We start from the raw sequence: 20,081 nt of genomic DNA on the forward strand, positions 1-20,081 counted from the left end.
AAGAGGAAATTTGACACTTACAACTTAACAGAAAAATAGAAACCACATACAAGTTATACAGTAGTTCAAAAGTCCACAAAATTTAATTGGCAGATTCCTGTCTGGCCATGTTTTGGTTTCCCAATTCCCATTTTGAAACCATATTCTTGAAGCACTGCTACTCGAAAGCCCTACTTCATCTTGTAATTAGTTGACAGGTTTAGTAAGTTCTTAAGTACATGAATGCCATGCTCTGTGCTGTAGTCACCTAAGTCTAGGAAAAATGAAAAATCTCGAATGCTTTTGTAACATAACTATTAGAATCCTGCTTTAAAATTCAAGATCCGTGTACAGATGTCCTCAATTGTCTTAGCTATGGAACCAAGATCTGTGATTCACAGTTAACACAAACTTGGCACACGAGTTTTTGCTTGTTACTCCAATGCAGTTCTGTAAATCCAAAATCTGTTTCCCAAGAATCCAGTAGCAGTTAGGATTGTCCAACTTTAGCCACTAGATGGCGATAATGCAAAGTTCCCAGTTCTCCCTGTGTACTGGAGCAAGGCTGAAGCTCTGTGCAGTAGGCCTAACTGCAGGTTTTCAAGCTGTCTGTATAGTAAAGGGCTGAGTTTATCTCCAGACTGTGGTAGTACCTATAGTTTTGCACAATACAATAAAAATGAATTCCTAGACATACATTTTTATGTACGTCTAGACAAAAGACATACAAAATACAAGCCCCGATTTCTATTTTATTAGATTCAACAGAAAATGACTCCAACAAGTTGCTTTAAGTTTTTAAATGCTTGCTGTCATTATCTGTACTTATCTCCTCCAGGCCGTAACGTACGGTGTTAGTGACGCAGGAAGCAGGCACTGTCTGAGGACCACACGGAGGCGTGCGGAAAAGCTGGCTTGACAGTGCATCCCCCTCAGTCAGTAGGGGCTGGCTGAACATGGGGCCCCGCTACCACTAGCTGGGTAGCTGTGGAAAGGTCACGTCACCTGTCCAAGCCCCAGTTGACTCATTTGCATCAGGTAAATAGTATCTATACTTGGGCTTTTTATGAGAGCTCAATGATCGTGTACTAACCTCTGAGGAAGCACTCAAATGTTAGTAGAAACAATATATATTTGGTACAGTAAACATTAAACACTGGTTTTCTTTTCCTCTGGTCTCTGCTTCTTCATCTTACTGGTGTTTTTTTGCCCATGAATAGAAACACTGTTCATGTGTTTGGTTGATCATCAAACACTTAAAAAGGTCCTCCTAACCTTGTTTGATAGCCCAATGGAAGCACTGCTACTTGGAGATCCTTGACAAACGTGTCCTCTCACTGGGCAGTTTACCCTCCAACATGAAGCTGGCAGCTTTCGTGAGCAGAGGGAGGACTCCAAGAACAGTGAAGGAGTCAGAGGGTACGTATTCACCCAGACATGTCTGCAGTCAGATACTTCCCCGCCCTACATGTTTGAAGAACTATAGAAACACTGTGCTGCCAGCTCAAAGTCTAGGTGGTTTGTTACAAAACCCAGGAAAGGCTGGCATGGAAACATTAGGCAAGATCATGGATGGCAGTTTGTTCTTTAATCATTATAGCTACCATTTCTTGTGACCTTACTATGTCACACATACATGGCTTCAATCGTTACAACAATCCTGACGAATCATTTTAGAGATAAGGAAACTAAGATTCAAAGATATTAAGATGCTTAAATCACACAATGTCACTTACTGGTTGGCTCTAAAATGCTGGCCAGAAACTCGTATTTACTACATCTGGAAGCACAACCGCTCTAGCTATGATGTCCAAATTAGTCTTTAAGGTTAAGTGAATGGAACAAAAACTAACAGTACAGTTTCAAAAGTTGTAAGAGCTGTCTAAACTGAGCTGTTTAGACAGCTTAAGAGCTGTCTAAAGTCTGTCTAAACTACCAAAAAGTACTTAAATGAAAAACCTGTAAGTACCATACCAGAAGAAGGTATCTCCCACCATGAAAATGTCACTGAGGATAATTTTAAAATCTTGGCACACTTTAAAATCTTGGCACATGGTATCCACAATTTTAAAATGTTGGGTCCAAAAAGCCTATATAGCTGATATAAACTATAATAATGCTTTTTATTAACACAGTCTTGGAGATTAAATCAAGATCATGTAACATGTTCACTTTGGCCAACACTGTTAAGAGTTTCAACTTTCCAAAACAATTCCTGAGATAATTATTATGCAGCAATTCTGTCCATCTTCATTTTACCTTTCTGCCTTACCGAAGAAAGGCCTAAGAAACACAAATGTAAAAAGCACTTCCTGGAAAACTGATCTGCTGGTGATAGAAAGAAAAAAAGCAGTAGAATTAAGGTTTTATAAACCAGTGTGTCTTGTTTCTGTTATATAAAGGGATTTCTTCATATGTTATTTTAATAAAAGGGAATTTCATAGGTAAAAACCAATACTCAAAATTATAAAACAAATAGAAGTGTCTGTGTATAATCACTGCATCAAAAATATGCAAGAGATTCAACAGAAATTCTTTAGTTGACAGATGTGGTTTGAAGGGGTAATAAAATCTTTTTATGGCTAAAGCAAGAGTCTTGTTACCTGTTGGCCCAAAAACAGATGTTTCATTTCCCAAATAAGTAGGTTCTCCACTGTAAAGAAATATTCTTGTGTAGTTGGTTTCTATCTTCTTGAACTCTGCTCCAAGTTCAGCCAACTTCTTAAACGTCCTTAACACAAATTTGGAACAATCGTAGGATTCAAACCATGTCTCTGCCCCTTTTTCTGGGCTGGCTTGGACAGTCCATGTCTCATAATAAATCCCTGTTTCATTGTCCTGTTTTACCCACTTCGCCATTTTGTTAAACATGTTACCTAGTTAAAAAAAAACAAAACACTTATGTGACTATCAAAGCTAATCATGTTAGTTTAAAATGTTCTAACCAGATTAAGGCCATGAATGGACATGAATAAACAATACTTTTTGAATTTCCAAACCCGCATCTCATATTAGAAATCCAAGCCCAGTCAATTTTTATTCCATTTTTCAAGGCACAAGGTATTTTTGAATTGTAAACATAATATATGACATAATAAGTGATAAAGAGAAATCTTGTATACTAATTCTATAATCACATAAAGGGATTTCTTCAGCTACAGTCAAAAGCAAAATTATACACATGCAGAAGCCCTCCTTCTTTACCTCACTCAACAAATCTTGGATTCAGAGGCAAAAGAGAAAAAGCAAAGAAAAAATTGTGGAAGAGTTAAGAGTGAGCGGGTCAAAGTCAGTGGAAGGCCCTGAGTGGGGTAAAATGCAGAGCTTTCCTGTTGCTAAGCATGGTGTGTGGACAGTATGAATGGCTGCCTGAGGAACAGCTCCTCTAGAGAACACCGTCCACTAAGCTGATCAGAGGAAGCTCTGTACCCATCCATCCACCTTGACTATCCAGTATGTCCTTCTCCCTGTACTTGCACCTTTTGGGATACTACTTACACCTTTCTCTCCACCACACAAATTCTTCCAGTGAATCCACTAAAATGGGAAATGTTTTTGGCCAAGTTTATGGTCTATACGGACTCCTAGACAGCTAATTCTCTCTCCTACCACCTTGTACAAGAGCAGAAAAACCTCTCGAAAAGTTAACACTGTGCTTTGCACAGATACACCCTCATCCGGGTATTTATAATGCCTAAAATAAAAGGGCTTGGCCCCAACATTTCACTTTGTCACTGTGTGGTCCAACTTGAGTCCATAAACTCAGTACTTAGTGTACTATAAAAGAATAGAGTGGCTGCCTTGATCAATTTTTAAGGAATTAAAATTGTGCAATAATATAACACCTGTTTTCTTAAAACGGGGGATACTGTTCCTAGTTCTTCAACTTGGAAAAGCCAGTGCTGTAATTAAGAGACAAGCATGCTTCAAAACACTGTTTTATAACATGAAAAAAGGTCAATGAACAGGATTAATCACAAGGCAGATGGATAATGAAAGATTTAAGTACTGGAATATTACAAACTTACAGAAAATAGTGATCACTTGTTCCTATGTTCATACATTTATGTCAGAAGGAAGGATTTTCAGATAATGAGGTGGGTGGAAACAGAGAAATGAGAGATGTGAACTGGCCTAAAATGAAAGAAAGTAGCTACTTACTATGCCAAACATTGTTAAAAGAGAGGAACTTTTACATTGTTGGGATGGTTTGGGGCACATCAATGAGATAGAAGAAAATAGCATGGTGCAGAGTTAAAAGACCCTCAGATTTAAGAGACGCCAGTGCTATTCCTGGTTCTACATCCAGCTCTGTGGCCTTAAGAGACAGGTAAGTCCTGCTACCTGGCTGAACCTCAATTCCTTAATTGTAAAAAGAAGGGCATCTTATCCTCTCCAATGAACATTCTCCACAATGCTTTGTAAAGAGCTCTACAAGTGGAAAGCATGGTAATTTTGAGTCTTGTGATTCACTGAATAATTCCTATCACAAACAGTGCTTTCATTATGTTTCCATTTTTTGGAGAACAACAGTTTATAATGTAGAGCTCTATAAATGATGTGCGCAAACTCCCTAACCTCTGAAAGCAGTGGTAGCCTTATCCCCAATATACACACGAGGCAATCAGTCAATGAGGTAAAATGTGACGGAGGTCACCTAACCAGTTTCTGAAAAAAGTTCTGCTGAACAACTTTCTTCATCACGAACTAAATGCAACATACCTGTTTCGGCAACTTTCAAATATTACACATCCAAAAGAACAGAAAATCTCAGAGATAAAATATTTAAATTGCTCAAGAGGCCTAAAATAAGATCATGTATGTTTTGGGAGGCAATGTAGCAAAGTGGTTAAGAAAATGGCCAATAGGGCTTGACTGCCAAGGTTTGAGTCTCACTTCCTTAGTTGAGGCTTTTTTAACTCTTTGTTCTTCAGTTTCCCCATCTGAAAAATGGGGAAAATAATAGCAACTACCTCGGGACGGTTGTGATGATAAATGATGTGATTTATGTAAGTCAGAACACTGCCGGGACCAGAGTAAGTCCACATGAGTGATAGCTATTATTTCTCGACACAAAAACATTTTAGTTTATCATCACTAAAAGCTTTCCAGATACACTTAACAGGTCCTTCAATCAATTATTTTTTCAGGTGTATTTATCCTTTATTATTTAAGAAGTCCACTTAAATTGCGCAGAGTGTTTTTTTTCATTCATTTTCACCATGGGAATAGAGGAGATCAGCTACTCATCACCTACAGGTAAAGTTTTGCCTTAATAATAATTTGGGTCAAAGGTTAGTGGTTCCAGAAGTATATTTTATACATTGACCCCTATAAAGTACATCATGGAAATGCCCCCCAATGAAAATGTTTACCTTTAGATATTAATGGAATGATCAAATACTGCCATATTTTTTCACCTTACCTGATATGGTTGCTACTTGAACTAATGTCCCATTTTCCTTCCAGTGATTATCATCAATTCCTTCAAAGAAGCAGGCAGCTCCTTGATTACACCAGAAAGGGGCATTCATTTCAGGTCGGAGATGGGGAAATGTGCAGTTTCCAAGTTGGAAAAGTTCATACCATTCCATTGTGTAGTTCTTGCCAGTTACAGCATTCCTGAACCCAATCGCATCGTGCATAATTTTCTGTGTAAAGACCATACATGTATAAAAGTATCTGTGAAGCCACCACTGGTCCAGGAACCAGGTGAGAGAAAATATGATGAACCCCAACTGCCTATCAAGTAGAACAACTGCCCAGCTCTTCATTCATGTCGCTATTCTCGTGTGCACTGCGTGGCTCCTCAGATTCCAGGCCCTCACCCTCTCTGGTTTTGACCACTGTAGCTCTTTTAAATAGGAAGGACGTATGCTACGTGGACATGTTCGTAATTTCCTTACATCTTAGAATGAGTACAAGAAGCCTCCATGCCACAGTCCCAGGAAGGAACTCTACGTGCCACCCAGGTGATGAGAGGTCCCATGGTGAGCTAACCTAGGAAAAGTGCATACAGCAGGGCCTGGAAATGAAGACGTGCTTCCTGCCTGCCTTGCTCCTTCCTCTGTACGTCCTCCCTTCTTACTCTCTAGAAGTTGGATACAGGAGTTGGGTTTGGATTCGGAATATTAAAAGGGATTCGAGCAATTGCATTTGTTATTGTCAGGATCACAAACCCTGATAATATTTTTTTTGACTACTCATTTTAAATACATTAAGGGGAAAACCAATAAACATGATCCAAAATCAGCCATTTGAATAGTGACTATTCCCTCAAATCCACTCAATAATGACATCATTTTATTAATTAACGTTGTAAGGTCAAGACACATCCTTACCAAGTGTCCCAGGAGGTCTCCATATTTAAATTCCCATACTGGGGCTTGTAACCGAAAGACGTCAATGACATCATCACCCTTCAGAACTGGGATAGGTGAGCCCGTTGGACAGAAGGTATACTTAGCTTGACAATAAGGATCTGGTGCCGGGCGGAAGGAAAATCGTCTAATAAAGAAAAAGAAACCATCAACTTAGATTCTAATAGGAATTTGGTTCTCGCACATTTTAGAATCCAGATTTTCATTTCACTGTCAATAACATTTTTAGAGAAAACATTCAAAGCTCAGCCCATAGCATATAAATATACTTTATTTGTTATCCTGTGAACAAACTCCAAAGACGTATTTAGTAGCAAATTACACATTAAAAGCACTTTGATAAATGCCTACTTCCCTGTTCCCTGATCCCACTGTGAGAATTTGGAAGACAGCAACCATATCTTAAAACATTTTATAGCTCCATATCTTATTTAGTAAACAAATATTTACTGAATAAAGGAATATTTTTCAAATGATACTTAATTTCCCAAACAGTCCATACACTAAGATTATTCAAAGATAATTATGATTAAATAGAACATATTTTCTTAATAATTAACCAACATTCCTTAAACCAATATTTATTGAGGATCTACGCCATATGTGTAGGACATACTAGGAAGAAGGGAAACAAAATTATAATGATGTTCCCTTCCTCAAGGAGCTGGGGGGCGGGGGGCTGGGAAGACATTAAATAATGAAGCGCAGTGTGGTAAGTGCTAAACCAAAGAAATATACAAAGTCCTATGGGCACAAGAGAAGGATACATTTTTACCTTTGTGGATGGGTGGGGATGGGGAGGGCAAAGAAAGAGATGAAGGCCTGGTCTAGGTTTTTAAAATACTTTCGAAGGTTAGGGCAGAAAAGGAGAGAAAACACTACTAAGTAGTATAAGACAAGCACGGCCTGTTGGAAGAGTCTCAGGTACAGAAGATTGGCATTTAGGCTTTAAGATAGGAGTGGTGAGAGGAGAAGCAGGCTGGGACTTTCACTGCACTAATACAGTGAGAACCACAGCCCCGGAAGTCCAACAACTGGGCGGTCTGAGCCCAAGAGTGAGCTTAAAGAATTTTAAGAAGCAGATCTGATGTACCTGAATTTGCTATGAAATAAACCTTATTTCATGAATTGGAAGAGGGTGGGGAGAGAGGCCAAATTAAGTCTGAGAGGTCAGTTAGGAGGTTACTGCAATAATGCAACAAGGAAAGAAGGCAGCCTGAGAGGGCCACGGCGACAGGACTACGGTTGAATTTTCAGCTCAACAGACACTGGTCACCATCCATACTAGACAATGGGAGACAAAGACGAAAGAGAGAACTACGCTGCTTGTATCTGTCCTCTAAGAAGCCTATATCCCTAAGGTTCTAGCCGGATCTATTGTTTTACAATCCTAACACAACAAGAAAAATTTCTCTTTTACAAAGTTAACAAAATCTTGATGTTAACCAAAAATATTAACGACCTTCCCGAAAACGTAACGAGATTTAAGTATACTTACCTGTTATAGGTGCTTACCTGATTTAAATAAAAACATAACTAAATACATAAGGTTTCACCTGCCCACAGCAAAATATTTTAGGTCAAAGGTAATTTCTAAAGCATAATTTGTGAACTTAAAAGGGATAAATTTTATTATATTCAATTGAGGGGATTAGATGGAGACATATACTTAATACTTGAAACTTAAACATAAGACGTCATAGTCAGTATCTTGCCCTTAAGTCAAATGGTTTTGGATTTACAATCTCTTCCCTGTTTTATTGCATATTTAATTTTTACTTCTTATGAACATTTTATTAACATTTTCCAGAACACCAGCTTCAACCCCAAACTTCTCTTCTCATGTGTATCAAGCAAAAGAAGGAAGTGGCGCAAACCTTACACAGGGAGCAGAATACACTAATATGCAGGTTTGGCAGTAGCTGGCATGTACTAGATTTAATCCTCGCAACAAACCCGAGGTAAGTGCTACCACTTTCCTACTTTCTGACTCAGGACGTATGGGCACAGAGATATTAAGTAACTTTCCCAAGATCACACAGTTAGTCGGGGTGGAGCGTGAGTTGACCTGCAGCAGTCGGAGCCCAGCACTCGCTCCGGACCCCTAAGTTATCCTGCCTCCCATCTCACTATTTCGTCATCCAAAAGCGCTGTGCGTTTTCCAAAGCTGCTGGCCTCCCCCTGCTTGGTGTTGACACAGTTTTCTTTCTGTGGAGCCGTCTGACCGTGTCACGCCCTGTAGATGCTGTTCTAGGTCAAAGGCTGGAATCAGCTTCACAGGTTTGCAGTCTCCGCCCTTGGCTTACGACCACAGTCCCACCTCCAGGCTAAAAATAGTGGACAGACGAGGTCAGCAGCCTTCCTGGTTTGCCCGGGTCGAGGCAGCGGGACATTCCCGGGACACGAGACCTGTGGCGTCCAAACCCGGAAGTCCCGGCGCTCATTCTGCAAATTCTCCCAAAGGTGACTGCACACTCGCGGTAACCGGGGACGGTGCATGACGTACTAAAGGCGAAACTAGGTCTCCCCACACTACTCAGTCTACAAGTCACGCGATACAACGACACTGCTCCCTTGTTCTTCCGTAATTCATGTCAGCCCTAAGCCCAGGTCACCTCGTCACTGGCTCAAGTGTCCCGAGACGAAGACAGGCTCCAGCACGGCGCGCGACGAGCCGCGGCCACTCCCGGGCGCGCCACCTGGTTCTCCACGGCGCCCTCGTGTCGCCCGGCGCCGCCTCCGCACGGCCGCGTGACCGGGAAAACAAGGCCCCCCGCCCGGTCCCCTGCGACCCCGGCCCAGCGCGCGCTCCCGCACGCCCCGCCGCGCCCGCGCACTCACTTGTAGGGCACCGGCCACTGGCGCCGGGAGGGGACGCCCGCCGCTGTCGCCAGCCAGAGCAGCGCCAGGGCCCAGCGCCAAGGCGCGCCCCGCGGTGTCGCGCCCGCGCCGCCAGGGCCCCCGGCCCCGGGGCCAGTGTTCCCCGCCTGCGCCATGTGGCGGCTCCCGGTGCTACCGGCGCCTCCCGAGCGCGGCCACCGCGGAGGGCCAGCGAGCGGAGCATGCGCGGAGCCACTTCCCCGCCCCGGCGATCCCGGGACACTGGCCTCGGTCGGCCCACGGGTCCGGCCCTCGGTCCGCCCGCGTGAGGAGGGAGGCGAGGCGCCGGTTCTTGGCGCGGCCTTGTCCTCCCTTCTCCCCAGCGACCAGCGCTTTGGTGGCTTCCAAACTTGGCCGCCCGGAAGACGCTTGGGTCCAGCACCCCACGCTCTCCTTCGAGCCTTAGGGCCTCTTCTTTCTCAGACAGATTCGTCATGCCCAGGTCTTCTCGCCTCACGTCTGGGTATACAGATCAGCGCTTCTTGGAGCTTCTTCTGACCTCCCCCCGCCCATCCCCCCAACAACCTCGAAAACCAAACCAGAGGAACAAACAAATCCAGCTTTGGGCACCTAACACAGAACTCTTCTTACCCTGACCCACTGGGTCCAAACTAGGTGATAGCACACATTTGAGTGAAAGAGAATCTTTCTTTGGAGTGACGGGTGCCATGAGGAAGACAATAATGGGGGTGTGGGGACAGAGCCAGGAGTGGTTTCCAGGCTCTCCGCCTCACTGGAAAGATGCTCACTCAGGTAGTAAATGGCCATCAATTGTGATTGGCTGGCCATCAGCTGTGGCTAGTGGGCCGTCAGCTATAACCAGCGAGCCATTGGCCACTAATATAACTGCCGGTGGCTACGCTGGCAGAAAATGGGGGCTAGCAAGAAGATGGTGGCTGAGCCTGCAAGCGGTGCAGTGAGGGTTGCGGATTGTGTGGCTCCTGTTTCCTGTGTCTCCAATCCAGCTGCCAGCAAGACCATAGTGGTATGACTCCCCTATCTATGGCTCCGTGGGTGTTCCTTTTTGGCCTCACGATGTCCTGCATTCTTATGTGGGGACGGGAGTGGAGACCCCGCCTGACACCCTGCATGACAGGGGGAATGACTTATCCTCACCAGACCTGAGCCAGTGATAACAATGGCCAACAGCAACAATATATAGCCCATGCCACCACTCTAAGCACTATATAATGCACACCCCCTCCCAAGATGTTTCTTCCTTGTCTGGATCTACCACTTAAGTGGGGAGGAAGATCCTACATTACTCTGTCTTGGACCTGTCAAGCACCTCAAGGAAAAAATGGGATCAACCATCCTGCTTTACGGCCAAACATACTGTTAGGCACAGATGTTGATTTATGTCTACAAATAGAACCTCAAAGGCATTGCCACCTACAGTCATTTGTTTCACAAGAGACCAGCCTGCTGAGCTCTTAGACCACAGCTTTCCAACACCTTCACTTCACCCACAACACAAGTGAACCATCATATTTGTAATTATATTGGAATAACTGAGATGGCTGCAATGGCCAGAGTTGACCACCACAACTTGTGGGTGGGTGGAAGGGGGGTTGGTAGTGTCAGTGGCTTCCCCACGCCTGCCAGGCCTTCTGAGGGCTGATGGCAAGTAGTTCTCCCTGCTTCCCATACCTTTGCCCATTTGCTGCACCAGGTTGGGGAGCTCCGGGGGTTCAGGCAGGGCTCCATTTTTAACACCCACTTATGTAAGCATTTAGGTGGCTCCAGTCCTGGCCCTCCGAATCCCACTCCAGTTCAAAATCATCTAGGCTAAACTGGTCTCTTCTAAGATCCACTCAAGACGAGTGGGGAACACATCCTACCCAGGAAAGCTGAAATGTAATGTTTGAAGGGCAGCTGCAGGATTTGGTGTGGACTAGCGCTTAAGCTTGAGCATGGTTTAAAACTAAAAGCAACATTACAGCTTTTACAAATCATGCGACCATACACTAGAGGGCCACAGTGGAATTTTCCATCCTTCTTAGGACTTCTCAGAGCTACAAAAAGTAGGCTTCAGATCGACCTTGGTGGGTGGTTGGGATCTCCTCTCCTTTTCTGAAGCTCTAATGGTGAGAAAGTATTTCCTCATATGAGCCCTAACTCCGTGTCTGAGTTGCTCCCGTCTACTGTGGTCTGGCTCTGCCTTCTGTTCCTCCAGGCTATGACCCCAGCTAAAGATGCTTGTAGATTCTTGTTGCCTGGTCCCTCGTTGCACTGGTTACTTCTCTCTACCTCATGGTTGTTAAACCTTGAGGGCCCATCCATAGACTGAATTTTAACCCAGTTGGTTTCCCTTGGGTCCTTGCCCCATTAGTCTGAGGCCACTACGCAGGAACATTCCAGTAGTGTGATAAAAGCAGGTTTATCACCCATTGCAATGTGGGAGATTGCCCACCAGAGGAACTGCGTGGTGTCTCCCCAAACAAGGGAAAAGACAGATTCTGAGGTAGGGTGGGATTTAGGTGAAATTTAAATGAACAGTATTTTGGTAGGCTCCAAGCAAAGCAAGGCTGTGTGTTAACACGCAGGGTCAATGCCTAGTCTAGACTACAAAGTGAAGCCAGGGTCCTATTTCCTTGGAAACTATGAAGTTAAAGTAAAGGTAGAATTTTTGTGTCTGTCTAGGGACCCCTTATTTGAAGCTCTGCACCTGGGTTGTAAAGGTTGTACATTGAGGCTGCTTCTCTGTCAAGTAAATGAGATTCTCTGGGCAAAGGTAAGATATTTCATTCTTACTATAATAATATAATTTAAAACGGCAAAGTCTCTCAAAGTCTTTAATTTTAGAGAACAAATTTTCTGAGTGAGTCAGAAAGTAGGAGGTTTTCAGAACTGAACATAACACTTGGGGGGGGGAGAGAGAGAGACAGAGACAGAGAGAGAGAGAGAGACAGAGAGAGAGATTAAGCAGGAGGTTGTTATTGACACTTTACTACTCAATTGTGTTACTGTGTTTGGGGAGAAATATTATTATCTGCTAATTTTGCAACTGGTTTTTATCTGCCGTTTATTCCAGGTTCATGAATGGCAGGGCAGATTTTTACAGTCCAAACTAATTTTTCTCACTTACAATCCAATGGTTTTTAATTATTATTTTAGACATTAGAAAACATTAGTCTGAGAAGGGATTTCACCAGGCTGCCAAGGAGACCTAGGGAACACACAAAAAGGTTAAGAGGCCCCTGCTCTGGACACACTAATTTTCTGCACTAATTTTAATGCTAGAAGTTAACAATATCTTGATGTTAATCAAAACATCAACACCTTCCCCTTTCCCCCAAAGCCTAGGAGACTTGGGTATAGTTACCTGTTTTACAGATGCTTAACTGGCTTAAACAATACATCAACTATATACATAGATAGGTCCTATGTTCAGATTTTTATTGGCAGTTTCACTTACCTACAGCTTAATTTATTTTAGGTCAAAGATAATTTAAAAGAACAAGTATGAATTTAGTAAAGTTAAAAATTATAATATTCACTTGAAGGAATTAGAGGGGGTATTTACTTAATATGTGATACTGTAAAACAACCAACTATGAAACTATATTGGTTAACACCTCACCCTAATCCTAAATCAAGTAATTGTAGATTTACACTCTTTTATGTGTTACATTAAATCTCTTAAGTCTTTACAATCTTGTACATATTTATTGAATATATTTTTTATTTCTGTTGTGAACAGTTTATTAATATTCTCAAGAAAACCAGCTTCAGGATGAAAACTTTTCTTCATGCATTCAAGCTACATGAAGCAGTACCTACCATTCAGTAAGAGGAACTACACTAGATTTTGACACAGCTGACATTTACAATATTTAATCCTCCCCACACCCCTATGGAAAGGGTGTTACTTCTACTTTCAGATTGAGGAAATAGAGGCACAGAGATGTTGTGTAACTTTCCCAATATCATACAAGGTAGATCCCAGCAGTCACACCCAGAACCTGCTCCTAAGCATTTGGTTATCTTGTTTCTCAAGTTCACTATTACTGGGCTCCTACTCATCCTCCCTCTCCCCTCCCCCCCTTCCCTTCCCACTCTTTTTCCTATTCAAACATGTGGGTGGATACAAGAGTGTATTCACAAGCAGCTGATCTTTCTCCTGCCTGGTGTTGACACCCTGTTTACTTCCTCTTTATAACTGTGGGCATCACTGACAGCCATGTAAATAAATATGCTACTGGGTCAACGGCTAGAATCATCCTCGCGGGTTTGCAATCTTCTATCCATGGTTTATTGGTCATAATCACCCCACCTCCACGCTAAAAAGGATAGATTTCCTGTTGAAAATCGAGGCAGTGCTTTATTTAGTGCCTGGCACATAAGAAGAAGGGCTTAGTGAGTTTTTGTTGGAGGAAGACGGGGCTAATAATTTAAAGATCCAGTAGGTCAAGTAGAGATGTAATTAATGAAGATTGCTGATTTCACCCTTTCATAATAAAAGACTAAGTTTCTTTCAATATCTGGTCAATATATGGAATTGTACAGAAGAAAGTTAGGGTGCATCCTAGCTAAACAATGTAACCACATTCTTTGCTATTTCTTTCCTGTGATCATATAAGAAAACGAGGCTTATATGGAGATTTGGACATTCTAAAAATTTGATATATTTTGAAATGCAAACTATCATGAGGAGCAGTTGCATAATAGCCAAGACTGCCTCATTTCACTGCCCTTAGTTATAGCCCACGTTGTATCTGGACCTTGGCCTCTCTCCATTTTAAATATCCTAAGAAATTATTTGTCCTTCAGCTCTGATGCAGATAAAAGAGTGCAATGGCATCTCTCATTCAGTTTTCTGTCAAAACACCACTTTGATTTCCATCTTTGAGGCCGAGTAGTTTAAAAATCTGTACACAATTAAGAATGCGTTTTTATTCAATTTAAAAGTTATTGTATATAATTATTGATATTGTCTTTTGAAATAAGTTGCATGTAAGTTACTGTAGTCCAGTTAAGAGTATATAATCCATTTTTTCCCTTTGTTCTTTCATTTCAAGATTATTTTCAAATGGAAGTCGCTGGTTAATAAAATCTGGTTTATGGCACCCTGGCAGGATCTCTCTTCCTTCCCAACAGAAAGGACAGAATAGCTGCGGCCTCCTTAGGTCTGGGATCCCTAATTTCAGCCGGCGCGTGGTGTGTCTCACCCGGCTGTGTCCCTGGCCAACATCCCCTCCGTGGGGCTGCCCGGCCGGCTGTGCGCTAGAGCCTTATGCGCCGCCAGGGGGCGCGCGGGTGCAGCTCGCGGATCCCGCTGCAAGGCTCAGCTGCCATGGCCTCTTCCTGGCGGTGGGGCGTCTTCAGTGGCCGCCAAGTGCTCCAAACTTCTGCGTGCCGGTGCACTTGAGGCCTCGAGGTTGGGTCAAAACAGCCTGGGGCCTTTCCGCCAGGGAAAGGAGGAGGGATAGGAGGGCGCGTCCTCTTCTGTAGCCTGTGGAATTCCGGGGACAGACACTTCTCAGTAATGTTTTTCCTTTCCTAGGGTTCACTTCTTCCTATCATTTTAAACTGTATCCAACGCTCATCCCTCCATCCCCTCCGCTTGGTTATCAGCGACAGAACTGCGCTTTAGACAAACATGGGGGGTAGCTGGGAATGTCCGCCATCCCAGCCGAAAGCAGGGCCGAGGCCAGAGGCGGCCCACCCTTCACCTGCAGCAGCCTCAGACACTCCCCCAGGCTGCTGCCCCTTGGTCAATAGCATGGTCTTGGTTCAGGGTTTTTGTTTGTTTTTTGTAGCAAAATATACATAACAAATTTTACCATCTTAACCATTTTTAAGTGTACGATTCAGTGGCCTTAAGTATATTCACAGTATTGTGCAACCACACCCCTCTCCATTTCCAAACATTTTTATCATCCCAAACTGAAGCTGTCCGTTTGTGGTATGGTAGGTTATCATAAATATGTTTAGTCTCTGTCCTGTTTCTGGCACAGAGCTCTTAAAACCCACGAAGTTTCCTAAGTAACAGGAGCGTTAACGTTGTCTTTATGTTAATGAGGTGACTTGAAAGGCACTGTGGGATAGAGGGCTGGTTGTGCGGAGAACTGATATGCGACTTAAAGAGTTGGAACTTAAAAGCCCATCACTTGTCTCTAAAACTCGGAAATATTTAAACCTGGCACCTGTTTAACTTGAGGGGTATTAAAATGAAGGTGGCTATTCATTCATTTGTTCAGTAAGTAGTTCCTGTAGGTGAAGGGTAATGTCCCACCTGCTCTAGGTTGTTGTTTAATGAACCCAGGTTTCTGCCCTTGACATGAAGTCCCTTGGAGGTAGAGGAACTTGTTTACCCTTGATGACAATGCAGCACTTCATTAAAGGTTCCAAGGGACATGGGAGTGTCAAAAGTGTGTTTCACCTTCACGTCCACTTTGTGCAGGTGGATCCCATTAATTCCATGAAGCAACTCCAGGACAATCTTTCCAGAAGTATTGGTTTAAAATTCAGTCTTATTATTTCTTTGCATCTGTCTTTCTCACCCTTCAGAATGATGTTTGTTCACTGTTAATGGTATACGTGTGTGCCTACAATCTCTCACATCTATCACAAATAGGAGATATTAATTACACAAAACCAAAAAATGGTGAAGAGAGAATGTTGAGAGTATTAATGTATGTTTTAGTCAAATACAAAGTTTAGTGACAGGAGGTTAAGTGTCAGGATCGTAGGCTTTCTAGCCTAATGACACTCTCAGAGAGTCAAGGAACATTTGACTTAGCCATTTCACTTCACAGGTGAAGTGGACCTGTGAGATTGGGCGTGGAAAAGAAGGCCGCAAAAAAGCTATGACCCACAGCCCCCCCAGGATATAGGTGCCTACCAGCTCCCTTCCTTGCCTCCAAATCCTCAAGTCTCCCCAGATCAGTGCCCCTGCAGGATCCAAGGCTTAGCAGCAGGGGAACTGGAATGATGCCCTCCCCTTCCAAGTGTTTCTGATGGCAGACTTGGGGTGTTTCCCGAGAGCTCCGTGGGGCTGGATGTGCGGAAGTGGGTCAGGTGAGAGCTTCCAACTAGTCTGCTTTGGGTTCTGATATTAAAGCTTCTGGGATTTTAACTCAGAGCCCTGCGGTTGTGAGTTTTGTCTCTTACTTGCTTTAGATCAGTGGTTGCCTACCCTGACAAATGATAGAATCACTTGGGGAGATTTTAAGACACACCAATGCCCAGGCTCGTGCTTCACTCCCAGAGATTCCTATATAACTGCTCTGTTTGGGCCTCAAACAATCCAGGTGATTCTAATATGCACCAAGGGTTGACAGTAACTGCTTTGGAGAGGTTTCAAGGGTAGATTTCATCCATTTTCCCTTATTTTTGAGCCCTATATGCTCCTATCTGTAAAGCAGATCCTCTCTTTAAAAAGCATATAAATAGATACATACATATATAGAACACACACACACACACACACACACACACACACATATTTGGAAACCAACCTCTTTTTGTTCTGCTTTCTTCCTGGAAACTAATTTATAGCTTAACTTTTTTTTTTTTCCCTTCTGTAAGTCCCCTGCAATTTCTTCCTTCAGATTCAGCTTTCATATTTGGTGTTGGTGTTGGCCCTGAAGACCTACAGAATTACTTAGTGGTTTTCTGACTTTCCTTTCTGGTTTTGGCTCTGAGATTGATTTGCTTGATCATTTTCATGGAGGCAATGACATCATTTGTTTTTATTTCTATTTTTGAAGGTGAAGATAATTTGCTCCTAATACCAAGCAGATGCACATGAAATCACTTGAAAGGGAGCCCAACAGAAGAGAAGAGAAATGTGCTGGAGGAAAGTGCCAGGAGAGTCCATGGGGACATACACAATTTGGCAGACCTGAACTTCAGGGAGCTTGATGCTGTCATTATACCCGGTGAGTTAGCTGAAAGCTGTGAGGCCAACTGTTCATTTTAATTAATGCTCACTGACTTCAAAACACTCTTCTTGAAAGGTAGTGCAGGCTCAGCTACCCTTTTGAACTTTCTGGGTCAGACTCTAGGTCTGCAGTTCTCAAACTTTGCTGCACATGCTTGGAGAGTTTTAAAAATTCCCAGTGCTCGAGTAACACCTGAGACCGGTAACATCACACTCTCTGGGGGTGGAAACAAACATTAGTTTGTTTCGATGCTCCCCAGGTGATCTTACTATGCAGCCAAATTTGAGAACCAGAGCTCTACTGTGGGGACAGAGTCCCAGAGAGCAGTTTCCAGGCTCTCAGCCTCACGTGGAAAGGTGCTGGCTCTGGTAGTAAATGGCCGTCAGCTGTGGCTAGTTGGCCATCAGCTGTAACCAGTTAGCCAGTTAGCCACTGACATAACTGCCGCAGCTGCGTTGGTTGGTCACTCGGTTGGTTGGCAGGCAGAGAAGCGGACAGCAGGTTGCAGGTCGTGTGGTGCTTCAGCCTCTAGTGAGAGTATAGTGGTATGACTCCCCTATCTATGGCACCGTGGGTGTTCCTTTTTGTCCTAGCCACATCCTGTGTTCTTATGTGGGAAGCAGGACTGGAGACCCCGCAAGCCGCCCCGCACGACATCTACCTAGAGTGTCCAGTGGGTCCCAGACCTGGCTGCACCTGGAATCACCAGGTAGGCTTCAAAACCATGAGTGCCTGTGTCTGTATGGTCTGGAGTTTGGAACTTTTAAGATTCCTAGATGATTCTCATACGCAGACAAATTTGGGTGCACTGATCTATACCAGCATGTCTCTAACTTTAAAGGGCATATGAATCACCTGGATCTCTTGTTATAAGGCAGACTCTGATTTCAGCTCCCAGGTTGACAGGCGGCACGAGGCATGCAGCCCACAGTTTGAGGCCTTGAGGCTCTAGAAATCACAGTGCAGGGTTGCCTGTTTCTGAACCTTTTCAGTGTAGGAATCATTCATAGATTCATAGATAGGTGACTACCCTTCAAAGTAAAAGATTGATTTACAAGTATTACTGTCTTAGATAATTTTAATTTTCCTTTTTCTAAATTCCCTTCATAAAGAGCTATGTGTAATATATTTATCTTTTCCAAACTAAACAATAAAATCAGTTGTATTTTAAGATTATTTTAAACGTTCACAACATTCTTGAAAATTTTGGGGGGCAATTTGGAGATGTTCCACAATGAGGATCGGGAATCATTGTCTTAGATCAGGAGCGTGTTGCAAGTAGATCCTTACACATGTTTAAATAGGTTGCTTACTGCTATTTTACATATGAAGGAGTTCAAATATCTATTGCTGTGCAACAAACACCACCAAAATCTATTGTTTTAAACCATAATCTATTATCTTTCCTGGTCCTGTTTGTTGACTGGGCGTAGCTGGGCTTTCCTTGAGATGTCTCATATGAGTTGTTATGCTAACTTTTTAAAACACAGTTAATGAATTAATCAACTCCAGAAGACTTAAAAGAAATGCCATTTTTTTCCATTTTAATCATGTGTTATTGCTTTTATATGCCTCAAGTCTTCGCTTATTAGTTAATTGCTCATAGGTTCTTCTTGTCAGCTGCGTCAAATAATTCCGGGGTCCCCTGTCTCTGCAGGTAATTGGGGTGGCCCAGAACTGCACTGTCAACCATTCTGTGGAGGACTGTCAGGCTTCTCACTGTGCTAAGAAGCCCATCAGCTGGTACGACATTTCCCCTGTGCTGGCAGCTAAAACCTTCCTGCTTGTGAAGTCACAGTGGGTCAGCATAAAATGTGGATGGGAGGGGAAGAAAAGGATGAAAAGCTTAGTCAGGTAAGCAGGTTTTACAGTGCTTTCCCTTTTTCCTTCCTCCAGATGAGTGTAAATGTAGCCACTTTCCTGATAGTTTAACAAATTATCTTTCATTATGGGGCTGTGGTATTTGATGAGTGGCATTCGGATGGGGGTGGGAATGCTAAAGGACTATGGTTTAAAGTGATAAAACCAGATGGCTTTGAATCATAGAGAATGTTGTATTCTTTGAAAATACACTGACTTACTCTGTAAGAAAAAAAATGTGAATATAGCAATTATCTTGCATATCATTCACCTGTATGGATCAAATTGTGCTTGCTTTAATTACTTCTTATTGATCCTAGTACATACCACTTCCATTTCTCTTGCTAACTGGATATTTAGATGAAGCCTCACGTTGGAACAGATTCCGTAGGGCACGGTGCCTGTGAGCTTTCATCCTGCATATGGCGGTGTTTGAGAGGCCAAAGGGAGCTGATAATTGTAACTGTCTTTACAGTCATGCTGTCAGGTGTCTACCAAATGCTGTCTCCCCCTCGGTTAGATCTTCTGTTCTGATAGGTTTGCTGATGTCAGACCAAGCGACTGCCACAAAAAAAAGCCTAGACACAAGCACAGCTGCAAGGATGTGAGTGAATTCTGCCAGGACGCCACCAACACACGGGGCAGACATGCCCTTTCATGCTATGGCCCCTCTGCGTGAAATGTTTGATGCAGTAGGAAAAGTGGTGGGGGATGGTTTAGGATGTATTTGAAAAATGATGCATTAGTTGTACTGTTTAGAAGACATTGTTCACGTAAACTGTTTTAGCTCCGACCAATTGAATTGCATACTCGATCACTTGATGACAGGTACTTTCAACCTGATCGTGACTCAAGGATGAAAGGACCATCGTTGAATTATTCAGACATACATGGTTTCTAGACAAGCACGTTGTCATTTTTATTTTTTAAAGTCAGAAGCCTCTCATGCCATGTTTCAAACAGATGGGCGCTGGGATATTCCCAAGGCTTTTTCCTGAACTTCCTTCCAGGTTGGCTCCTATGTGGGCACCAACTGTAATTGGGGTGGGTTGACTTGTTTTTAATAATAATGGCAACAAAAAGCAGGAAGAAT

The 20,081-nt window shown here is 43.0% G+C and overlaps 1 protein-coding gene across 1 annotated transcript; it reads right to left on the reverse strand.

Annotated features, from left to right (window-relative positions):
* Positions 1-1,333: 1,333 nt before the first annotated feature.
* Positions 1,334-9,438, reverse strand: CLN5 (CLN5 intracellular trafficking protein). Its single transcript, XM_081046214.1, has 4 exons — positions 9,201-9,438; positions 6,321-6,486; positions 5,405-5,630; positions 1,334-2,855 (listed from the first exon to the last, which is right to left on the reverse strand). Exons 1-4 carry the CDS (start codon positions 9,353-9,355, stop codon positions 2,338-2,340), a joined length of 1,065 nt encoding a protein of 354 aa, XP_080902340.1. The 5' UTR covers positions 9,356-9,438; the 3' UTR covers positions 1,334-2,337.
* Between the last annotated feature and the right edge of the window lie 10,643 nt (positions 9,439-20,081).

The sequence above is a fragment of the Rhinolophus hipposideros genome, assembly GCF_964194185.1.
Source record: "Rhinolophus hipposideros genome assembly, chromosome: 4".
NCBI lineage: Eukaryota > Metazoa > Chordata > Mammalia > Chiroptera > Rhinolophidae > Rhinolophus > Rhinolophus hipposideros.